The following is a 19,106-nucleotide window of genomic DNA, read 5'->3' as shown; positions in this document are numbered from 1 at the left end:
GCAAGGGTAGTCTCCAAAGCTACTGCCAAATTTGAAAAATAGACAGAGATCTCTATCACAGGTGCAGTAGATAACAGGTGCAATGTGGGCTACTACAGAGATGTCCGTACCTCTGTACAGGCATTGTTTGAAAGCTAGAGGACATGTCAGTGGACTATGAGAGTGCCCCTAAACCCATTGAAACTATAAGTTCATCCATCAGCTGCAGTAGCAGACGGTACTTGTAGTTTTAGTTAATGGAATCTGAAAGAATGATGCGTCTGAGTGCAGACGAGTGCATGGTAGCAATACTAGAAAATGCTAGACCATCCAAAAAGCAGCACAATTTTCTATCCTAATTTGTTAGAGACTGCCACCTGGACATTGTACATGCAGACCTTTCTTGTTGCCATAGCAGCCAGATGACACTCCTAAGTAGGCCCTACAGGGCAAACAATTTTAGGTTAGGCAGAATGTTCTAACCAATCTACCACAAACCAAACACCAACATATATTAATCAGAACTCATTATGTTGGCATATGCAGATTTAATTGAAAGAAAAGCGAAATGTACAAATTAAAGGGAGAGCCCAGACTGTAAGTGGCAAAACAGATTCAGCTTTTTTGCATCTGTACAGCTACCTAAACCAAAAAACTATTCTAAATGTGAGTATATACACAAGAAAAAAAAGAAAAAAAAAAAAAAAAAACTTTATACAAGTCTGTACACAAATGTTCATTGCATGAAGGCCATTCTCTGTTACCCCTCAGCACACTGCTAGGTCAAAAAAAAATAAAAAAAATAATGTGCCCCTTCCCAAAAGGCTTCATGGGCAAGCGAGATGATTCCTCCTTCACCAGACTCTGCATCGGTATTAAGCAGATAAGGGGAAGCATACTCTACTTCACAGCCCAAATCTAAACAAAAACAGTTGAGTAGATGGGTTTCTGGGTACACGACACCAGCCATTCTCTGCCTGGAAGGGATCAGACTGTCCACCAATCGCCAGATAGTTCTGCTCCACTTCACTGTCTGTACTCAAGCTCATCCACACTGATCACTTTAGCAGGCATAGAGGGCAAGGGTTGCTGAAGAACATCAGATCCAAACCACTTAGCAAGTCCCACCGGGGAAGAACTCCTCTGAGATCGTTGATCCATCATATGCACATTGGGGCGGTTTGAAAAACCTTGAGAAGCAGCGTGCATGCCAGATCCTGAAAAACAATGTACGTTTGAGTTAACACTCCTTACAGGTCTTTTAGAAATGTGAACATATTGCATTATATTATTATGTGGTGTCACTAGCTTTGACTACCTGAAGAAAAAAAAAAAAATTAAAAAGCTGTCAGCATGTTTAGCAGTTTGCTAGTGACTAGGTAATGATTCATAAAAAAAAAACAAAAAAAAAAAAAACTTGCAGTTCACGTGACAACACAATGTATAAGTGTCTCCGAAAATGGAGAAAGCACAAAAATATATGGTCTAGAACAGGGATATGCAATTAGCGGACCTCCAGCTGTTGCAAAACTACAAGTCCCATCATGCCTCTGCCTCTGGGTGTCATGCTTGTGGCTGTGAGAGTCTTGCTATGCCTCATGGGACTTGTAGTTCTGCAACAGCTGGAGGTCCGCTAATTGCATATCCCTGGTCTAGAATATACACACACAATAAAAAAAAAAAAAAAAAAAAAAAAAAAAAAAAAAAAAAAATTAGAGGAACTTTATCAGTATAGCATCAAGTCAATTAAATGCCTGGGATATCGATCTGGTCAGATCATTAGCAGAGGGATCAGTTAATAAAATTAACTCAAAAGCAGCTGAAAGTGATTAACAGGTGCACTAGATGGGCAACGAGACAACCTCCAAAAACAGGAATGGTTTTACAGGTGGAGGGCACCTACCCCCCTACTCTTTTGTAGTTCACTAGTTTGGCATTTGGCTAGGGTCAGTCACTACTGGTAGCATGAGGCGATACATGGACTCTATAGAGGTTGCACAGGCAGTCCAACTCCTCCAGGATAGCACATCAATACATGCCATTGCCAGGTGGTTTGCTGCATCTCCCAGCAGTCTCAAAAGCATGGAGGAGATTCCAGGAGACAGGCAGTTACTCTAGGAGAGCTGGACAAGGCTGTAGAAGGTCCTTAACCCTATCAGCAGGACTGGTATCTGCTCCTTTGTGCAAGGAGGAACAGGATGAGCACTGCCAGAGCCCTACAAAATGACCTCCAGCAGGCCACTGTTGCAAATGTCTGACCAAACAATCCTGAACTGACTTCATGAGTGTAGCCTGAGGACCCAACATACTCTAGTGGGCCCTGTGCTCACTGCCTGGCACCATGGAGCTTGATTGGCATTGAACAGCAAAATTGTCAGGTCTGCCACTGGCACCTTGTGCTTGTCACAGATGAGAGCAGGTTCACCCCGAGCATGTGACAGACGTGAAAGGGTCTGGAGAAGGTTATGCCTGTAACATCGTTCAGCATGACCAGTTTGGTGGTGGGTCAGTGATGGTCTGGGGAGGCATATCCATGGAGGGACACACAGACCTCTACAGGCTAGACACCAACACCCTGACTGCCATTAGGTATTGGGATGAAATCCTTGGACCCATTGTCAAATCCTACGCTGGTGCAGCGAGTCCTCGGTTCCTCCTGATGCATGACTATGCCCAGCCTCATATGACGAGTATGTAACCAGTTCCTGGAGGATGAAGGAATTGATGCTATTGAATGGTTCATGCTCACCTGACCTAAATCCAATAGAAAACCCCTGTGACATTATGTTTAGGTCCATCCGACGCCACCAGGTTGCACCTCAGTCTGTTCCGAGCTCACTGATGCCCTGGTCCAGATCTGGGAGGAAATGCCCCAGGACACTATTAGGAGCATGCCCCGACATTGGCAGGCATGCTAACAAGCACATGGGGGCCATACAAACTGAGTACCATTTTGAGTTGCTGTGATGAAAATTTCACCAAAATGGACTAGCTTGCTGCATCATTTTTTCCACTTTGATTTTCGGAGTGTCTTAAAATTATCAACCTGCAAGGGCTGAATTCAATTTCAATCAAACGATGTGGCATCCTTTCGTTTCCAAACACATTACCCAGCCATATCCGTATAGATATCCAGCATGATATTCCCCACCATTGAGATCTGATGTTTCTCAAAGTGTTACTTCAATTTTTGAGCAGACACACGTTAGATAGTTTTCTAGCAAAAAACACTTTACTACAGCTTTTACCAATTGAAGACCACTTGTAAACAAACGATCAGAAAAGTCTGCTTTTTAACTTGTACTTACAGGTAAACCTATAATAAAGGCTTACCTGTAAGTACAGTGAATATCTGCTAAAATGTGCACGGTTTAGGAAATATTCACATTTGTAGCAGCCAATGACGTTACCGGCACATGTGCACTGTACGCTGAATGGGCAGCACTCGAGTGTGCTGCCCATTCAGAGCGCTATTCCACAATTGTGACTTCCTTACAGATGCACAGGCGCGAATTCACAGCCCGGCCAGTCAATGGCCAGAGCGCACAAACCCAGGAGGAAGCATGGGTGAAGCACTGTCAACATGCTGCTGGAAGGAAATGCGTTACAGATAATGGTCAAAATGTGCTCATATGTGGTTCATAGCACATTATGACAATTATCTGCAGGGGGACCAGTTTGTTTTGTTACAACTTTACTGCCAATTTAAGTGTTCTCCACATCTGAATATTAACGGTTTTAAATTATAAATGTTAATACCTGGTCGCTGCATCATTGCAAGTTGTAAAGGGTTTGCAGGGCGCTGATTGAGAAGTGGATGCCCGGTAGGTGCCAGTGGGTAAAAGGGTTGACCAAGGACCGATGGTGAAAGAGCGTGAAGAGCAGACAAGTCAATACCAGGAGGTAGCAGTCCTTAGGAAATTGGAAAACAAAAAAGGTTAATAAAAAAAAAAAAAAACCCAAACAAAAACCAAAAGTACTCAAGCATCAGCACAGTTCAGAAAATTGCTTAACCACTTGCCGACCGACTAATGCAGATATACTGCGGCAGAATGGCACGGGCAGGCAAAATCACGTACCTGGTACGTGATCTGCCTCCCGCGGGCTGGGGGAGCATCGCGCCCCCACGGAGCCCGAGGCGGTCGGCTTCATTGGGGAAGCGATACATGCTGAGGGGGAGGCCACTCATTTGTGGCCACCCCCTCGCGATCGCTCCCCATGAATGAGAATCTTCCTCTGCTGCTGTATAGTAAACAGCGGCAGAGGAAGTGATGTCATCGCTCCTCGGCTCGTTATTTTCCATTCCGGCGCCGAGGTGAGAAGACATCTGAGTGAGTTGCACATGACAACACACAGTAACAAACTCCAGGCACACATTATCTCCCCCCCAACAGCGACACCAAGCAGTTATTTTTTTCATATGGTGGGGCAGTTAGGGTTAGCCCCCTTTAGGTCTAGGGTACCCCCCTAATAAAGTTTTAACCCCTTGATCACCCCCCCCCGTCGCCAGTGTCACTAAGCGATTATTTTTCTGATCGCTGTGTTAGTGTCACTGGTGACGCTAGTTAGGGAGGTAAATATATAGGTTTGCCGTCAGCGTTTTATAGCGTCAGGGACCCTGATATACTACCTAATAAAGGTTTTAACCCCCTGATTGCCCCCTAGTTAACCCCTTTCACCAGTGGTCAACATATAAGTGTTATGGGTGACGCTGGTTAGTTTATTTTTTATAGTGTCAGGGCACCCGCTGTTTATTACCTAATAAAGGTTTAGCCCCCTGATCGCCCGGTGGGGATATAACTTAGGTTTTAGGCCCCTTTCACACGGGACGGATCCGTGTTGATCCGCCCCGTGTTTATCCGCTGCTCAGCGGGGATCGCTCCGTTTTCCCCAGCTGAGCAGGCAGATGACACACTGTGCAGGGATCGCCCTGTCAGATCTCCGCTCTCCCCTATGGGGGATCGGAGGAACACGGACCGTCTGTCCGTGTTCCTCCGATCCGCTCTGCAGACGGATAGAAAAATAGGATTTTCTTCCGTCCGCAGAATCGGACAACATCGGGTGTTAGCGGATGTACATCCGCTGACACCCGCTATCCCATAGGGACGCATGTATGTCCGTATTTCATCCGAAAACGGATGGATGAAATACGGACATACTGTCCACATGTGTGAAAGGGGCCTTAGGGTCAGATAGGGTCTGCCTTGCCCCAGGCAGCGTCAGGTTAGCGCCAGTACCGCTAACACCCACGCAGCATACACCTCCCTTAGTGGTATAGTATCTGAACGGATCAATATCTGATCAGATCTATACTAGCGTCCCCAGCAGTTTAGGGTTTCCAAAAATGCAGTGTTAGCGGGATCAGCCCAGATACCTGCTAGCACCTGCTTTTTGCCCCTCCGCCCGGCCCAGCCCACCCAAGTGCAGTATCGATCACTGTCACTTACAAAACACTAAACGCATAACTGCAGCGTTAGCAATCGCAGGGATCAGGCCTGACTCTGCGAACAGTTTTTTTGGTAGCGTTTTGGTGAACTGGCAAGCACCAGCGGCCTAGAACACCACGGTCGTAGTCAAACCAGCACTGCAGTAACACCTGGTGATGTGGCGAGTCCCATAAGTGCAGTTCAAGCTGATGAGGTGGCAAGCACAAGTAGTATCCCGCTGCCCGTCGTGCCCATAATGCCCTTCCTGCTGCATTCGCCAATCCTAATTGGGAACCCACCACTTCCGCAGCACCCGTACTTCCCCCATTCACATCCCCAACCAAATGCAGTCGGCAGCACGGATATAGGCGTGACACCCGCTACTGTCCCTCCTGTCCTGGTCTTTGCATTGGTGAATGTTTTGAACGCTACCATACACTAGTTGAGTATTAGCGTAGGGTACAGCATTGCACAGACTAGGCACACTAACACAGGGTCTCCCAAGATGCCATTGCATTTTGAAAGACCCGAACCTGGAACCGGTTACAGTTATAAAGTTACAAAAAAAAAAAAAAAAAATAATAGATTACAATATATGCCCAATAAGGACCAGCAACATACTGGTATGTTGCTGGACTTTAAGTGGTTATACCAGAATGATGCCTGCAGGTTTAGGTATCATTCTTTTCAGCCAGCGGTCAGCTTTCATGTAAAAGCAATCCTAGCGGCTAATTAGCCTCTAGACTGCTTTTACAAGCAGTGGGAGGTAATGTCCCCCCCCTCCCACCGTCTTCCATGTTTTTCTCTGGCTCTCCTGTCCCAACAGGGAACCCGAGAATGCAGCCGGTGATTCCGCCAGCTGACCATAGAGCTGATCAGAGACCAGAATGGTGCCAATGATCTCTATAGCCTAAGAAACCAGAAGCTACGAGCATTTCATGGCTTGGATTTCGCCGGATGTAAACAGCGCCATTGGGAAATTGGGAAAGCATTTTATCACACTGATCTTGGTGTGGTCAGATGCTTTGAGGGCAGAGGAGAGATCTAGGGTCTAATAGACCCCATTTTTTGCAAAAGAGATTACCTGTCACTACCTATTGCCATCATAGGGGATATTTACATTCCCTGACATAATAAAAATGATAAAAAAATTTAATGAAAGGAACAGTTTAAAAAGATAAAAGCGCAAAAAACAAAAAAAAAAAATATATAAATTAAAAAAACAAAAGCACCCCTGCCCCCCCCTGCTCTTGCGCAAAGGCAAACGCAAGCATTGGTCTGGCGTCAAATGTGAACAGCAATTGCACCATGCATGTGAGGTATCACTGTGACGGTCAGAACGAGGGAAGTAATTTTAGCAGTAGACCTCCTCTGTAAATCTAAAGTGGTAACCTGTAAAGGCATTTAAAGGCTTTTAAAAATGTAGTTTGTTGCCACTGCACGTTTGTGCACAGTTTTAAAAGTATGTCATGTTTGATATCCATGTACTCGGCCCAATATCATCTTTTTTTATTTCATCAAACATTTGGGCAATATAGTGTGTTTTTTTTTTTCACTAAAAAAAGTGTTTTCCCCAAAAAATGCGTTTGAAAAAAAAAAAAAAAAAATTAAACACCCACCATTTTAATCTGTAGGGCCTTTGCTTTAGGGCTGAAACAACTAATCGATTAATCGACAACTAATCGATTATGAAATTAATTGATTACTATTTTCATAATCGATTAATCGGCCAGTAACATAATGGGGTTAAATAAAACTAAAATGAGCCCTTTATAGTACAAAGAGAGCAAATAATCGCTACTGTAAATATTACTTTCACAGTTCTACAGTAAAAAAAAAAACGAACTCCTTACAGTAGTTATTATCTGCTTTTTTGTACTATAAAGGGCTAATTTATTTATTTTTTTAACCCCATTATGTTACTAAACATCTTAGACCTGGTTCACATCTATGCATTTCTTTGGTGCTTTTTGCAGAAACGCACTACAGTTCATTTACATGGTTTCCTAGTTTCCTATGGGACAAGTTCACACCTATGCTTTTTTCAGCCGCTGCGCATTTGGAAAGGGTCAAGGACTTTTTTTTTTTAATGCAAAACGGTGCTTTTTTGGTTCAATATACTTCAATGGAGAATCTGCAGAAAAAGCATGTAATGCGTTTTTGCAGCAATTTGTGTTTTTTAATCTGCCCAACAACAAATTGGCCAAAAAAAATGCAAAAAACGCAAATTGCAGCAAAATCACGTGCGCAAAAATCAAAACGCACAGCAAAAAGCACAGCAGAAACAGATCAAAAGCAAACTGCATAGGTGTGTACCGAGCCTTATGCTGGCCACATGGATCAATTTTCAGACGAGAATATTCAGACGAAAAATCTTTGTACATTCGCTGAATGAAAGAATGTTGTTTGAAATTTTCACTTGTTTTTAACATTCTGTGTTTAAAACGAATGTAATTTCTGAACAAAAACCACATACACTGTCTGAAAATTCCTTTCACCAAGAAGTTTTCTATTTCCAAATTTTCCCATCACTGTTGAAAATGAACGTCGATTTGACCCCACTAACAATTAGAAAATCGAACGAACGTTCTTAAAATTACATTTTTTGAAGAAGAAGGACATGGTTTGTTCTTTAAATAAAAAAAATTTGATCTCTGAGTCTGATGATATTTACCAGATTCACCCTTTAATAGTATATATCCTCTAATAGTATATACAGTATATCTCTCCTCTAATAGTATATACAGTATATCTCTCCTCTAATAGTATATACACAGTATATCTCCTCTTATAGTATATACACAGTATATCTCCTCTTATAGTATATACAGTATATCTCCTCTTATAGTATATACAGTATATCTCTTCTGTCTGTTATTCTCAGAGTGGATTAGATATTTTGCCCCCTAACCATACAGTTGGTTATTTATATTTACCACTGCATAGAGATATTTAAGAATAAATTGCCTTTTAAAACGTGACATATTAACTAAATTATACACCACACTTTTTTTTTAAGGTTATTAACCGATTAATCGATTAATCGAAACAATAATCGGCCAACTAATCGATTATGAAAATAATCGTTAGTTGCAGCCCTACTTTGCTTTAACAAAAACATATGTTTGGGGGTTCAAAGTAATTTTCTTGCAAAAAAAAAAAAAAAAAAAATTCTCTTCATGTAAACAAATAGTGTCAGAAAGGGCTTTGTCTTCAAGTGGTTAGAAGAGTGGGTGATGTGCAACATAAGCTTCTAAATGTTGTGTATAAAATGCCAGGACAGTTCAAAACCCCCCCCCCCCCAAATGACCCCATTTTGGAAAGTAGACACCCCAAGCTATTTGCTGAGAGGCATGTCGAGTCCATGTGACACAAATTGCAAGTTTATATTGTGACAAAAGTTGCAGGAAAAAGACAATTTTTTTTTTTTGCACAAAGTTGTCACTTAATGATATATTGCTCAAACATGCCATGGGAATATGTGAAATTACACCCCAAAATACATTGTTGCTTCTCCTGAGTACGGGGATACCACATGTGTGAGACTTTGGGAGCCTAGCCGCATACGGGACCCCAAAAACCAAGCACCGCCTTCAGGGTTTCTAAGGGTGTAAATTTTTGATTTCACTCCTCACTGCCTATCAGTTTTAGAGGCCATGGAATGCCCAGATGGCACAACCCCCCCCCCCCCCCCCCCAAATGACCCCATTTTGGAAAGTAGACACCCCAAGCTATTTGCTGAGAGGTATGGTGAGCATTTTGCAGACCCCGCTTTTTGTCACAAAGTTTTTTTTGAAAAAAAAAAAAAAAAATTTTTCTTCATTTTCAAAAACAAATGAGATAAATACTCACCATGCCTCTCAACAAATAGATTGGGGTGTCTACTTTCCAAAATGGGGTCATGGGGGGGGGGGGGGGGTGTTTGTGCCATCTTGGCTTTTTATGGCCTCCGAAACTGATAGGCAGTGAGGAGTGAAATCAAAAATTTACACCCTTGAAAGGAAAAAAAAAAATATTCAATGGGCTCAACATGCCTCTCAGCAATTTCCTTGGGGTGTCTACTTTCCAAAATGAGGTCATGGGAGGGGCCGTACTGCCCTGCCTTTTTAGCACCTCAAGAAATGATAGGCAGTCAAACTAAAAGCTGTGTAAATTCCAGAAAATGTACCCTAGTTTGTAGACACTTTTGCGCAAACCAATAAATATACACTTATTGACTTTTTTTTACCAAAGACGTGGCCGAATACATTTTGGACTAAATGTATGACTAAAATTGAGTTTATTTTATTTTTTTTTTATAACAAAATAGAATCTTTTTTCCAAAATTTTCGGTCTTTTTCCGCTTATAGCGCAAAAAATAAAAAACGCAGGGGTGATTAAATAGCATCAAAAGGAAGCTCCATTTGTGGGAACAAAAGGACGCAAATTTAGTTTGGGTACAGCATTGCATGACCGTGCAATTAGCAGTTAAAGCGACGCAGTGCCAAAAATTGTAAAAAGTGATCTGGTCAGGAAGGGGGTAAATCCTTCCGGGGCTGAAGTGGTTAAAGCTGAATTCGGGGACTGACAAAAAACTGACAAAGACTTGCTGTGGGGGCATTTTGTAGACCATACTTTGCTAGTTAAAGTGGTTCTAAAAATGCAGTTACAGATCTCTGAATGAATGGTGCAGCTTTGTGGGTGGTGCCCTGCACACCCATGCCGTTTTTAAAATGTGACAGCAAGTGCGGGGAGAAGAAACCATGCCCCATCACAGGAAAGGAGGGGTCAGGTGCTAAATACATTACACCCCAAATATGCAACATTCAGAAGGTGAACTAATCCTTTAATCACTTTCCTCCCAAAATTTTTATATCAACGTTTCCCATTACAATGCCCCATGTAAAGGGGCATGGTAAAATATAGTAAAACCACCCACACAGTGCATTCATAAAGTATGAAGATTGCCTTTACTTTGATCAATTTCGTCATGTTGCAGCCTGCTAGTGTTTAAATTAATTTTTCTCATGAATCTACACTTAGTACCCCATAATGACAAAGTGAAAAAAGAATTAGAAATGTTGAAAATATATATGAGAGAAACTAAAAATCATACATGTATGCAAATATCCAGACCCTTTACTCGACAATTACAATTACAGCCTTGAATCTTTTTGGGTATGAGCTCTGAACTGCCATTCTTTGCAAATCTTAAGGTTATTATAGGTACTTCTACAGCGCCAGAAATTATATGCAGCGCTTAACATATATTGTACATTCGCATCAGTCCTTGCCCTTAAGGAGCTTACAATCCAAGGTTGTCAGGTTGGATGGTGACTGTTGGTGGACAGCCATTTTCAGGTATCTCCAGAGATGTTCAATATGGTTCAAATCAGGGCTCTGGCTGGGCCACTAGGACATTCAGAGTTATCACCAAGTCATACCTGGGTTGTTTTGGCTGTGCGCTTATGATCGCTGTAATATTGGAAGGTGAACCTTCAGCCCAGTCTGAGGTCCTGTGGAGCAAGTTTTCATTGAGGAAATACTTTGCTCCATTCAGGTTTTCCTCAACCCTGACCGGTCTCCCAGTCCCTACTACTGAAAGAAACCACAGAATGATGCTGCCACCGCTATGCTTCTGTTGGGATGGTATTGGGCATGTGATGAGCAGTGCCTTGTTTCCTCCAGACATAACATTTAGAATTTTGGCCAAACAGTTCAGTCTTGGTTTCATCAGACCAGAGAATCCTGTTCCAGAGTCCGAGTCCTTCAGTTGTTTTGCAAGCCATCAGCCTTTTCTTGGTCACCTCTCTTACCAAGGCCCTTCTTGGATTGCAGAGTTTGACCAGACAACCAGCTCTCGGAAGAGTCCTGGTTGCGCCAAACTGCTTCCATCTGAGAATTATGGAGGCCACTCTGCTCTTGTGTACCTTCAGTGCAGCAGAATTTTTTTTGTAACCTACCCCAGATCTGTCCCTTACAATAATCCTGCGAGCTCTGCAGGCAGTTGTTTGAGCTCATACTGTTACAGTATGCATTGTCAGCTGCGAGTTTATAGAGGTGTGTGCCTTTCCATGTCCAGTAGATATAATTTAACAGAGGCGGACTCCAAATCGAGGCATAGAAACATCTTGGCAACAATCAAGAGAAATGGGAGGAACCCAAGCTAAAAATTCTGTGTTGCAAAGGGTCCGAATATTTATGCCAATGCGATTTCAGTTTTTAATTTTTTTTTTATAAAATTAGCAAACCTTCCTAAAATTGTTTTACTTTGTTATTATGGGGTACTGAGGGTAGAATGAGAAAAAAAAAGATAATTTATAAATGTACTGTAAATGGCCATAAGCTTCAGATTTATTGGAAGTTTAGATTCCTCAGCAGATTAAGTCCCTGAAATGTCACTTAGGACTCTCACCCAGCCCAACAGACTGGCATCCATTTTGAGAATCTCCCAAGTTAGTGGAACAAAAATGTCAGACTCCAACATCTGACTGAAAATCTAGCAAGTCAGGGAGAGTTGACAGAGACAAACGTATAGGATAGTCTAGAGGTTGAGTCCATTTGTTTAATGGAGACAGGATGCAGAGGCCTGAAGAGAAATATTCAGCACAGACTTCTGAGGGCCGAGGACACCTTGAGTGAAAACAACCAGAACTTCCTGAAGACCCATAGCAGCAGTGGATAGGATAAACAACAAACCCCCAAACTGAAAAATTAGTTGCCCACTGCAGGGGGGAAAAAAAAAAAAAAAAAGTGTAGGTTACGCATCATTGATGTATCCACTCCACTGACATCGGTAGCTTTCCCTGCTGAAAGGATGCAATTAATGCAAAAAGGACAGCACTACTTTGAACAACCAGCTCCACAGTATCCAATAACACCTGAATAGACAAAATGCTAACCCTGGACACCTGTTGGGGTCACCAAGACTGTCCACACAATACCGCAGAGCAGCAAGTAAAGAGTTCCAGACACTTAGTGGAATCTGTAAGACTAGAACCAGGGTCCTGGGACATAAGTCTGGTCCAGACCACAAAGTTTTCACAAAATTTCCATGGTAGCAATCACAGGCTGCATGGCAGGGCCAATAAGTGAAGAGTTGCAAATTTAGTCAAATCTCTTGTCTACAGCATCTATAAAAAAGGCAAAAATCAAAAGGACTTAAAGCGATTGTAAAGTTTTTTTTAAACAAACCTGTCATACTTTCCTCCACTGTGCAGTTTTGCACAGAGTGGCCACGAACACAGACTTCTGGGGTCCCTCGGCAACTCCTCTAATCAGATAATCCCCTAGGAGAAGCACTCTTCCGAGGGGGTTACCTTGCAGGCACCCTCGAGTCCAGCATGTGTGTCCATAGACACGAATGCTGGCCCCGCGTTATTGGATCTGATTGACAGCAGTGGGAACCAATGGCTACGCTGCTATCAATCTATCCAATCAGGACACAAGACATCAGCCAGAGCTGGTGTGCTCGTTTCCGTCACATAAATTTCGGGGCTCAGGCAAGTATAAGGGGGGGCGCTGCTGCATTAAAAAAGGTTTCACCTTAATGCACAGAATGTATTAAGGTGAAAAACAGGGAGGGTTTACAACTCCTTTATTAGCAGGACCCACAGAAGGCAACTTTTTTGCCAAACCTTTCTTCCATAGGGTTTTATTGAGAAAAATGCTTGGGGGTACATATACTCAAGGTGAGGCCAGTCCCCAGATTAAACGTAAACTACAGATTGCATAAGAACGGTTTTAGGCAGTTTTTCAGCCCTTTTAAAACCAATGTTGGTGACTAGAGCAGACTGATGCCAGAGTCTCCAGATTAAGACAGGAATGCACCTAGTTACAGAATTACCAAACGTCCCTTCACCCCCCCCCTACTTGATATCCACTCTACATAGCAGACTGTATACAAAACCCCCAGAAAAACCTCAGCATCATTAAAAAGGACCAGCACTCCCAGGTTTGGCCATACCATGCTGCCTCATGGGATTACTGAGGCACAGCTATCCTAGGAAGCAGTGTTACTAATCCACAACTGTGCAAATTTGTGAGCACATGCACAAACGCCACCGGTTGGTATGGAAACAGTGACAACAGAAAAAGACCAAGTGGTCCATCAAGTCTTCCCTTTTTTTTTTTACTTTTGAGTATAGATCCGTGTTTGTCCCAAGCATGTTTTAATCCACTTACTGGTGACAGACTTATCTCTGTTAGAAGTATATTTAAAGCATCAACTCTTTTGGTAAAATACTTTTATTAGATTCGAACCTTTCCTCCTGCTAGTTTGAAGTCATGTCCCCACGTTCTTGGCTTTATATTGAAAATACTGCCCTTTCTTAAAGCGATTGTAAAGGCTCTTTTTTTTTTTTTTTTTTTTTTAAATAAAAACATATACTTACCTCCACTGTGCAGCTTGTTTTGCACAGAGTGGACCCAAACCCTGTCTTCTGGGGTCCCCCGGCGGCTCCACCCTGTATCAGAAAAGCCCCTAGGAGAAGCGCTTTCGAGTGGGTTACCCTGCGGGTGCACTCCCGAGTCCAGCATTTGCTTCCATAGACACGAATGCCGGACTCGGCCCCCCCGCGTCATTTAATTTGATTGATAGCAGTGGGAGCCAATGGCTGTTCTGCTATCAACCTATCCAATCAAGAGCCGGGACCCCAGGGAGAGAGCATCTCTGCCGACAGAAATACAGGGCTCAGGCAAGTAAAAAAACAGGGGGCCGGTCACTGCCAGGTGTTTTTTCACCTCAATGCACAGGATGCATCAAGGTTAAAAAACAAAAAGGGTTTACAACCCCTTTAACCTTATTTACCTCCTTGATGCATTTAAAGTTTAAATAAGGTCTCCTTTCCCTTCCTTTAGAACAGTGTCAAACTGTCAGCCCTCCAGCTGTTCAAAAACTACAAGTCCAATGAAGAATTGCAAGGCTGGCAGTTAGAAGCATGACTCCCAAAAGCAGAAACAGATATTACATTTCTTGAAGTGTAAGATTTTTTTTATTTAACCTTCAGACCTTTCACCAATTTTGTTGCCCGTTTGTGGGCCCATTCTATCTTGTCAAAATCTTGCCAAGCGAGGACTCCAAAATTGCACACGATTCTAAAGATCTATATAGAGCGGGGGTCAGCAACCTGTAGATTGCAGACCAGTGACTGGTAGATCGCAGTCTGGGTTTGCTGACCCACCATTCCAGAGCATCAGAGTGCAATGCAGAGGGACTACTTGTAAAGTTAGAGCTGTAGAAGGGAGCAAGAGCCGCATAAGCCGATGCTTCCTCTGTAGTGCCGACTCCTGTCCCATGCAGAATGATACCAACTGTACTCCACCTCTTATCCTGGCTAGCAGTCTCCAGAGTGGTGCCAGCAGCAGGAAAGAGGAGGAGATCTTCAGGTCAGTGTGAAGCAATACACTGGGCAAAATAGTATAGGGCTGCCTTCATACTGATGTGCTGTGGTTTACCCACACTGAGTGCAGCGCATCTGCAACTTTGCTGCACTTGGCCATAGATTTCTATTACATCCTGCTGTTTAACCAACCCAGCTTTACGTGCTAATGAGCCCTAAGGGTGCCGCTGCTGAAGGCAACTAAGGTCTCATTCACAAGTGCTGCTCCTCTAAAAAAGCAACCCGAGTGGGTGTTGATAGGTGGTGAGGAAGCAATATGTTGCCTTCTTGCCACCTGATTTAGACCCATGATTGCAGTGCACACGTTTGTGACAGTAGTGTCACTATTAGAGGCTTAAATCAGGTGTGAGGAGCAGACACTGTGCCCTGGGATCTTTGACTTCTCCCGTGTTGTTCAGGTAGATTTCCCCTCTAAGGTTGCCATCCCTGATATAGAGGAATTAGGACCTCCTTCCTCCTGCTGCTAATCACTCTAGTAATGCATCCTAGAATTCTATTTGCTTATTCCACTGCATGACCATACAATTTGCTAATTGGCTCATTTACAACCACCCTGGTATCAACCCTTTAGCCAACTACATATCTACCGAACCACCAAAAGTTTAGGCCGATGGGTATTCTACTTTTTTTTTTTTTTTTCCCAAAAAAAAAAAAAAAAAAAAAAAAAAAATTGCAATAAGCGTTTGATTGGTTTGCGCAAAAAAGTTATAGCGTCTACAAAATAGGGGATAGTTTTATGGCATTTGTTAGTTTTTAAATTTTTTTTACTAGTAATGGTGGCGATCAGCTATTATTGTGACTGCGACATTATGGCGGACAGATCGGACACTTTTGGCACTATTTTGGGACCACATTTATACAGCGATCGGTACGATTAAAAATGCATTGATTACTGTGTAAACGTGACTGGCAATGAAGGGGTTAGCCACTACGGGGCGCTGTAGGGGTTATTCTAACTGTGGGGGGGAGGGGCTATGTGCGACACGACACTGATCACCGCTCCCGATTACAGGGAGCTGTGGTCAGTGTCACTAGGCAGAACGGGGAAATGCTTGTTTACATCAGCATTTCCCCGTTCTTCCTCTCCGTGAGACAATCGTGGGTATCCCCGTGGACAGAGTCCGTGGGACTAGCGATCACACACACAGCTCGCAGCGCGCTCACCCGCAAGCCGCTTCTTAAAAAGGGCAACGTACAGGTACATTAATATGCCTGTACGTGCCCTTCTGCCGACATATCGACGTGAGCCGGTCGGCAAGCGGTTAAATTTGACTCTACAGATAAACTTACTGGCCTGTAACTGGCAGCCTCTACCTTGCTTCCCTTCTTGTGGATAGGTACAATATTAGCGGTCTGCCATTCACGAGGTGCTTCTCCAGTTAGAAGAGGAGATTATAAAGATCAGCTAATGGTCCAACAACTATATCTCAAAGTCATTAAGAGGTAGCACAGTTAAAAAAAAAAAATTTAAGCAATGAGCCTTGATAGTATTCATCCCAGTCTTCTGTCTCTAGAAAACCTGAAAATGAACTGTCATTACTAGAACCAATGATTCTCAAACATTCGTACAATTTATTTGAGAATATTGAACAGAAGTAATGGTTTAGTATGTTTGCTACATCCAGGTCTCCCTCAATGTAAAGTGGTGTGGCCAAGTTTTTTTTTGTACCTAAAAAATGTTTAGTCTCCTTAACCACTTGCCGACCGCCTCCTGTACATATACAACGACATTTTGAAGATGGATATCTCGGTAACGGCAGCAGCTGCTGCCACAACCAAGCTATCCATCTTTTCAGGAGCTGGTCGTGTTTACGATAATGGTGGTCTCTGTGGCCCCCCCTCCCGCCGCTCACCGGAGCCGGCGGCGGAGGCGATCGGGTCCTTGTCGTGGCTGGGTATGGAGACAAGTGAGGCCAAGATGGCCCCCACCCATCTCCATACCATAGCAGGGCAGAAGTGACATAACGTCATTTTTTCAAATGACAATTTTTTTATTGCATTTTAGTCCAAATATGAGATCTGAGGACTTTTTTGACCCCAGATCTCATTTAAGGGGACCTGTCATGCTTTTTTCTTTTTGTTTACATTCCTTGTAATAGGGAGAAGAAAAAAAAGTGACTTTTTTTTAACCACTTGACAACTGGGCACTTAAACCCCCTTCCTAACCAGACCAATTTTCAGCTTTTGGTGCTCTCACATTTTGAATGACAATTAGTCATGCAACACTGTATCTATATGAAATTTGTCCTTTTTTTCACACAAATGGAGCTTTCTTTTGGTGGTATTTAATCACCGCTGGGTTCTTTATTTTTTGCGCCGTAAAAGAAAAAAAGACCAAAAAAATCTGTAAAAAATACATTTTTCTTCATTTCTGTTATAATATTTTGCAAATTAGTAATTTTTCTTCATATATTTTGGCCAAAATTTATACCGCTACATATCTTTGGTAAAATTAACCCAAATCGGTGGATATTATTTGGTCTTTGTGAAAGTTATAGAGTCCAAAAGCTATGGTGCGAACATCTGAAAATTGATCACACCTGAAGTACTGACGGCCTAATTTCTTGAGACCCTAACATGCCAGAAAAGTACAAATACCCCACAAATGACCCCTTTTTGGAAAGAAGACATTCCAAGGTATTTAGAAAGATGCATGATGAGTTTTTTGAAGTTGTCATTTTTTCCCACAATTCTTTGCAAAATCAAGGTTTTTTTTTACTTTTTTTTTCCCACAAAATTGTCATATTAGCAGGTTATTTCTCACACACTGCATATGCATACCACAGATTACACCCCAAAACACATTCTGCTATTACTCCCGAGTATGGCGATACCACGTGTGAGACTTTTACACAGCGTGGCCACATACAGAGGCCCAACATGCAGGGGAGCACCTTCAGGCGTTCTGGAGCACCCAGGCCAATTCTGACATTTGTCTCCTACATGTAAAAATCATTTATTAGCTAGAAAATTACATAGAACCCCAAAACATTATATATGTTTTTTTAGCAAAGACCCTAGAGAATACAATGGCGGTCGTTGCAACTTTTTATCTCGCACGGTATTTGCGCAGCAATTTTTTTAACGCTTTTTTTGGGGAAAAAAAACTGTTTTGTGCTTTACAAAAGCCAAAACAGTAAAGTTAGCCTAATGTTTTTGCATAATGTGAAAGATGAAGTTACGCCGAGTAAATAGATACCCAACATGTCACCTTTCAAAATTGCACACACTTGTGGAATGGCGCCAAACTTTGCTACTCAAAAATCCCCATAGGCGACGCTTTAAAATTTTTTACTGGTTACATGTTTTGAGTTACAGAGGAGGTCTAGGGCCAAAATTATTGCTCTCGCTCTACCGATCGCAGCGATACCTCACATGTGTGGTTTGAACACCGTTTTCATATGTGGGCGGGACTTACGTATGCGTTCGCTTCTGCATGCGAGCACACAGGGACAGGGGCGCTTTAAAAATTTTTTTTTTTTTTTTTTATTGTTCATTTTACTTTATTTTAGTTTGATGCTTTTTCCCCCCCCCAAAAAAAAATTTTTGACCACTTTTCACTTTTATTCCTATTACAAGGAATATAAACATCCTTGTAATAGGAATATGGCATGACAGGTCCTCTTTACAGTGATATATGGGGTCAATAAGACCTCACATCTCACCTCTAGGCTGGGAAGCCTGAAATTTAAAAAAAAAAAAAAAAAAAAAAAAAAAGGATCCTGGCTTCGATCGTAGCGGTGAGTCGGTAGAAGCGCGGGGGGGGGGGGGGGATATCATTCAGATATCCCCGCACAAAGTCAAGGATGTTGTATGATGGCGGGAAGTGGTTAAAACGTTTTTTTTTTTTTTTAACACAAAGTTGTCCATTTATACAATATTTCTACCACATAACATGTACATTCCAAAAATGACACCCCAAAATAGATTCTCCTACTCCTCCTGAGTACGGCGATACCACATGTGAGAGACTTCCAGAGCATGGCGGGGGCATGGCAGAGCATGGCGGGGGCATGGCAGAGCATGGCGGGGGCATGGCAGAGCATGGCGGGGGCATGGCAGAGCATGGCGGGGGCATGGCAGAGCATGGCGGGGGCATGGCAGAGCATGGCGGGGGCATGGCAGAGCATGGCGGGGGCATGGCAGAGCATGGCGGGGGCATGGCAGAGCATGGCGGGGGCATGGCAGAGCATGGCGGGGGCATGGCAGAGCATGGCGGGGGCATGGCAGAGCAGTAGGGATGTCTCTGTGCAGCGCTGTGGGCACTACACATACAGCCCACAGCGCTGCAGACATCCATCCATCCCCCTCCTCGCTCACT

The 19,106-nt window shown here is 43.0% G+C and overlaps 1 protein-coding gene across 3 annotated transcripts in view; it reads right to left on the bottom strand.

Moving 5' to 3' along the window:
• Positions 1-507: 507 nt before the first annotated feature.
• EIF4ENIF1 (eukaryotic translation initiation factor 4E nuclear import factor 1) overlaps positions 508-19,106 on the bottom strand; it is a 59,850-nt gene continuing 41,251 nt past the window's right edge. For all 3 annotated transcript variants that reach the window (XM_073629265.1, XM_073629268.1, XM_073629267.1), the window contains 2 exons: positions 3,739-3,891; positions 508-1,196 (listed from right to left, as the gene is read on the bottom strand). In XM_073629265.1, the coding sequence (XP_073485366.1) occupies positions 1,006-1,196; positions 3,739-3,891 (344 nt within the window). In that variant the 3' untranslated portion in view covers positions 508-1,005. The remainder of the gene's footprint in view (positions 1,197-3,738; positions 3,892-19,106) is intronic.

This window comes from Aquarana catesbeiana, linkage group LG01 (genome assembly GCF_042186555.1).
Source record: "Aquarana catesbeiana isolate 2022-GZ linkage group LG01, ASM4218655v1, whole genome shotgun sequence".
NCBI lineage: Eukaryota > Metazoa > Chordata > Amphibia > Anura > Ranidae > Aquarana > Aquarana catesbeiana.
Note: the sequence above shows the minus strand (reverse complement) of the source record. Positions and strands in the feature narration are given on the sequence as shown.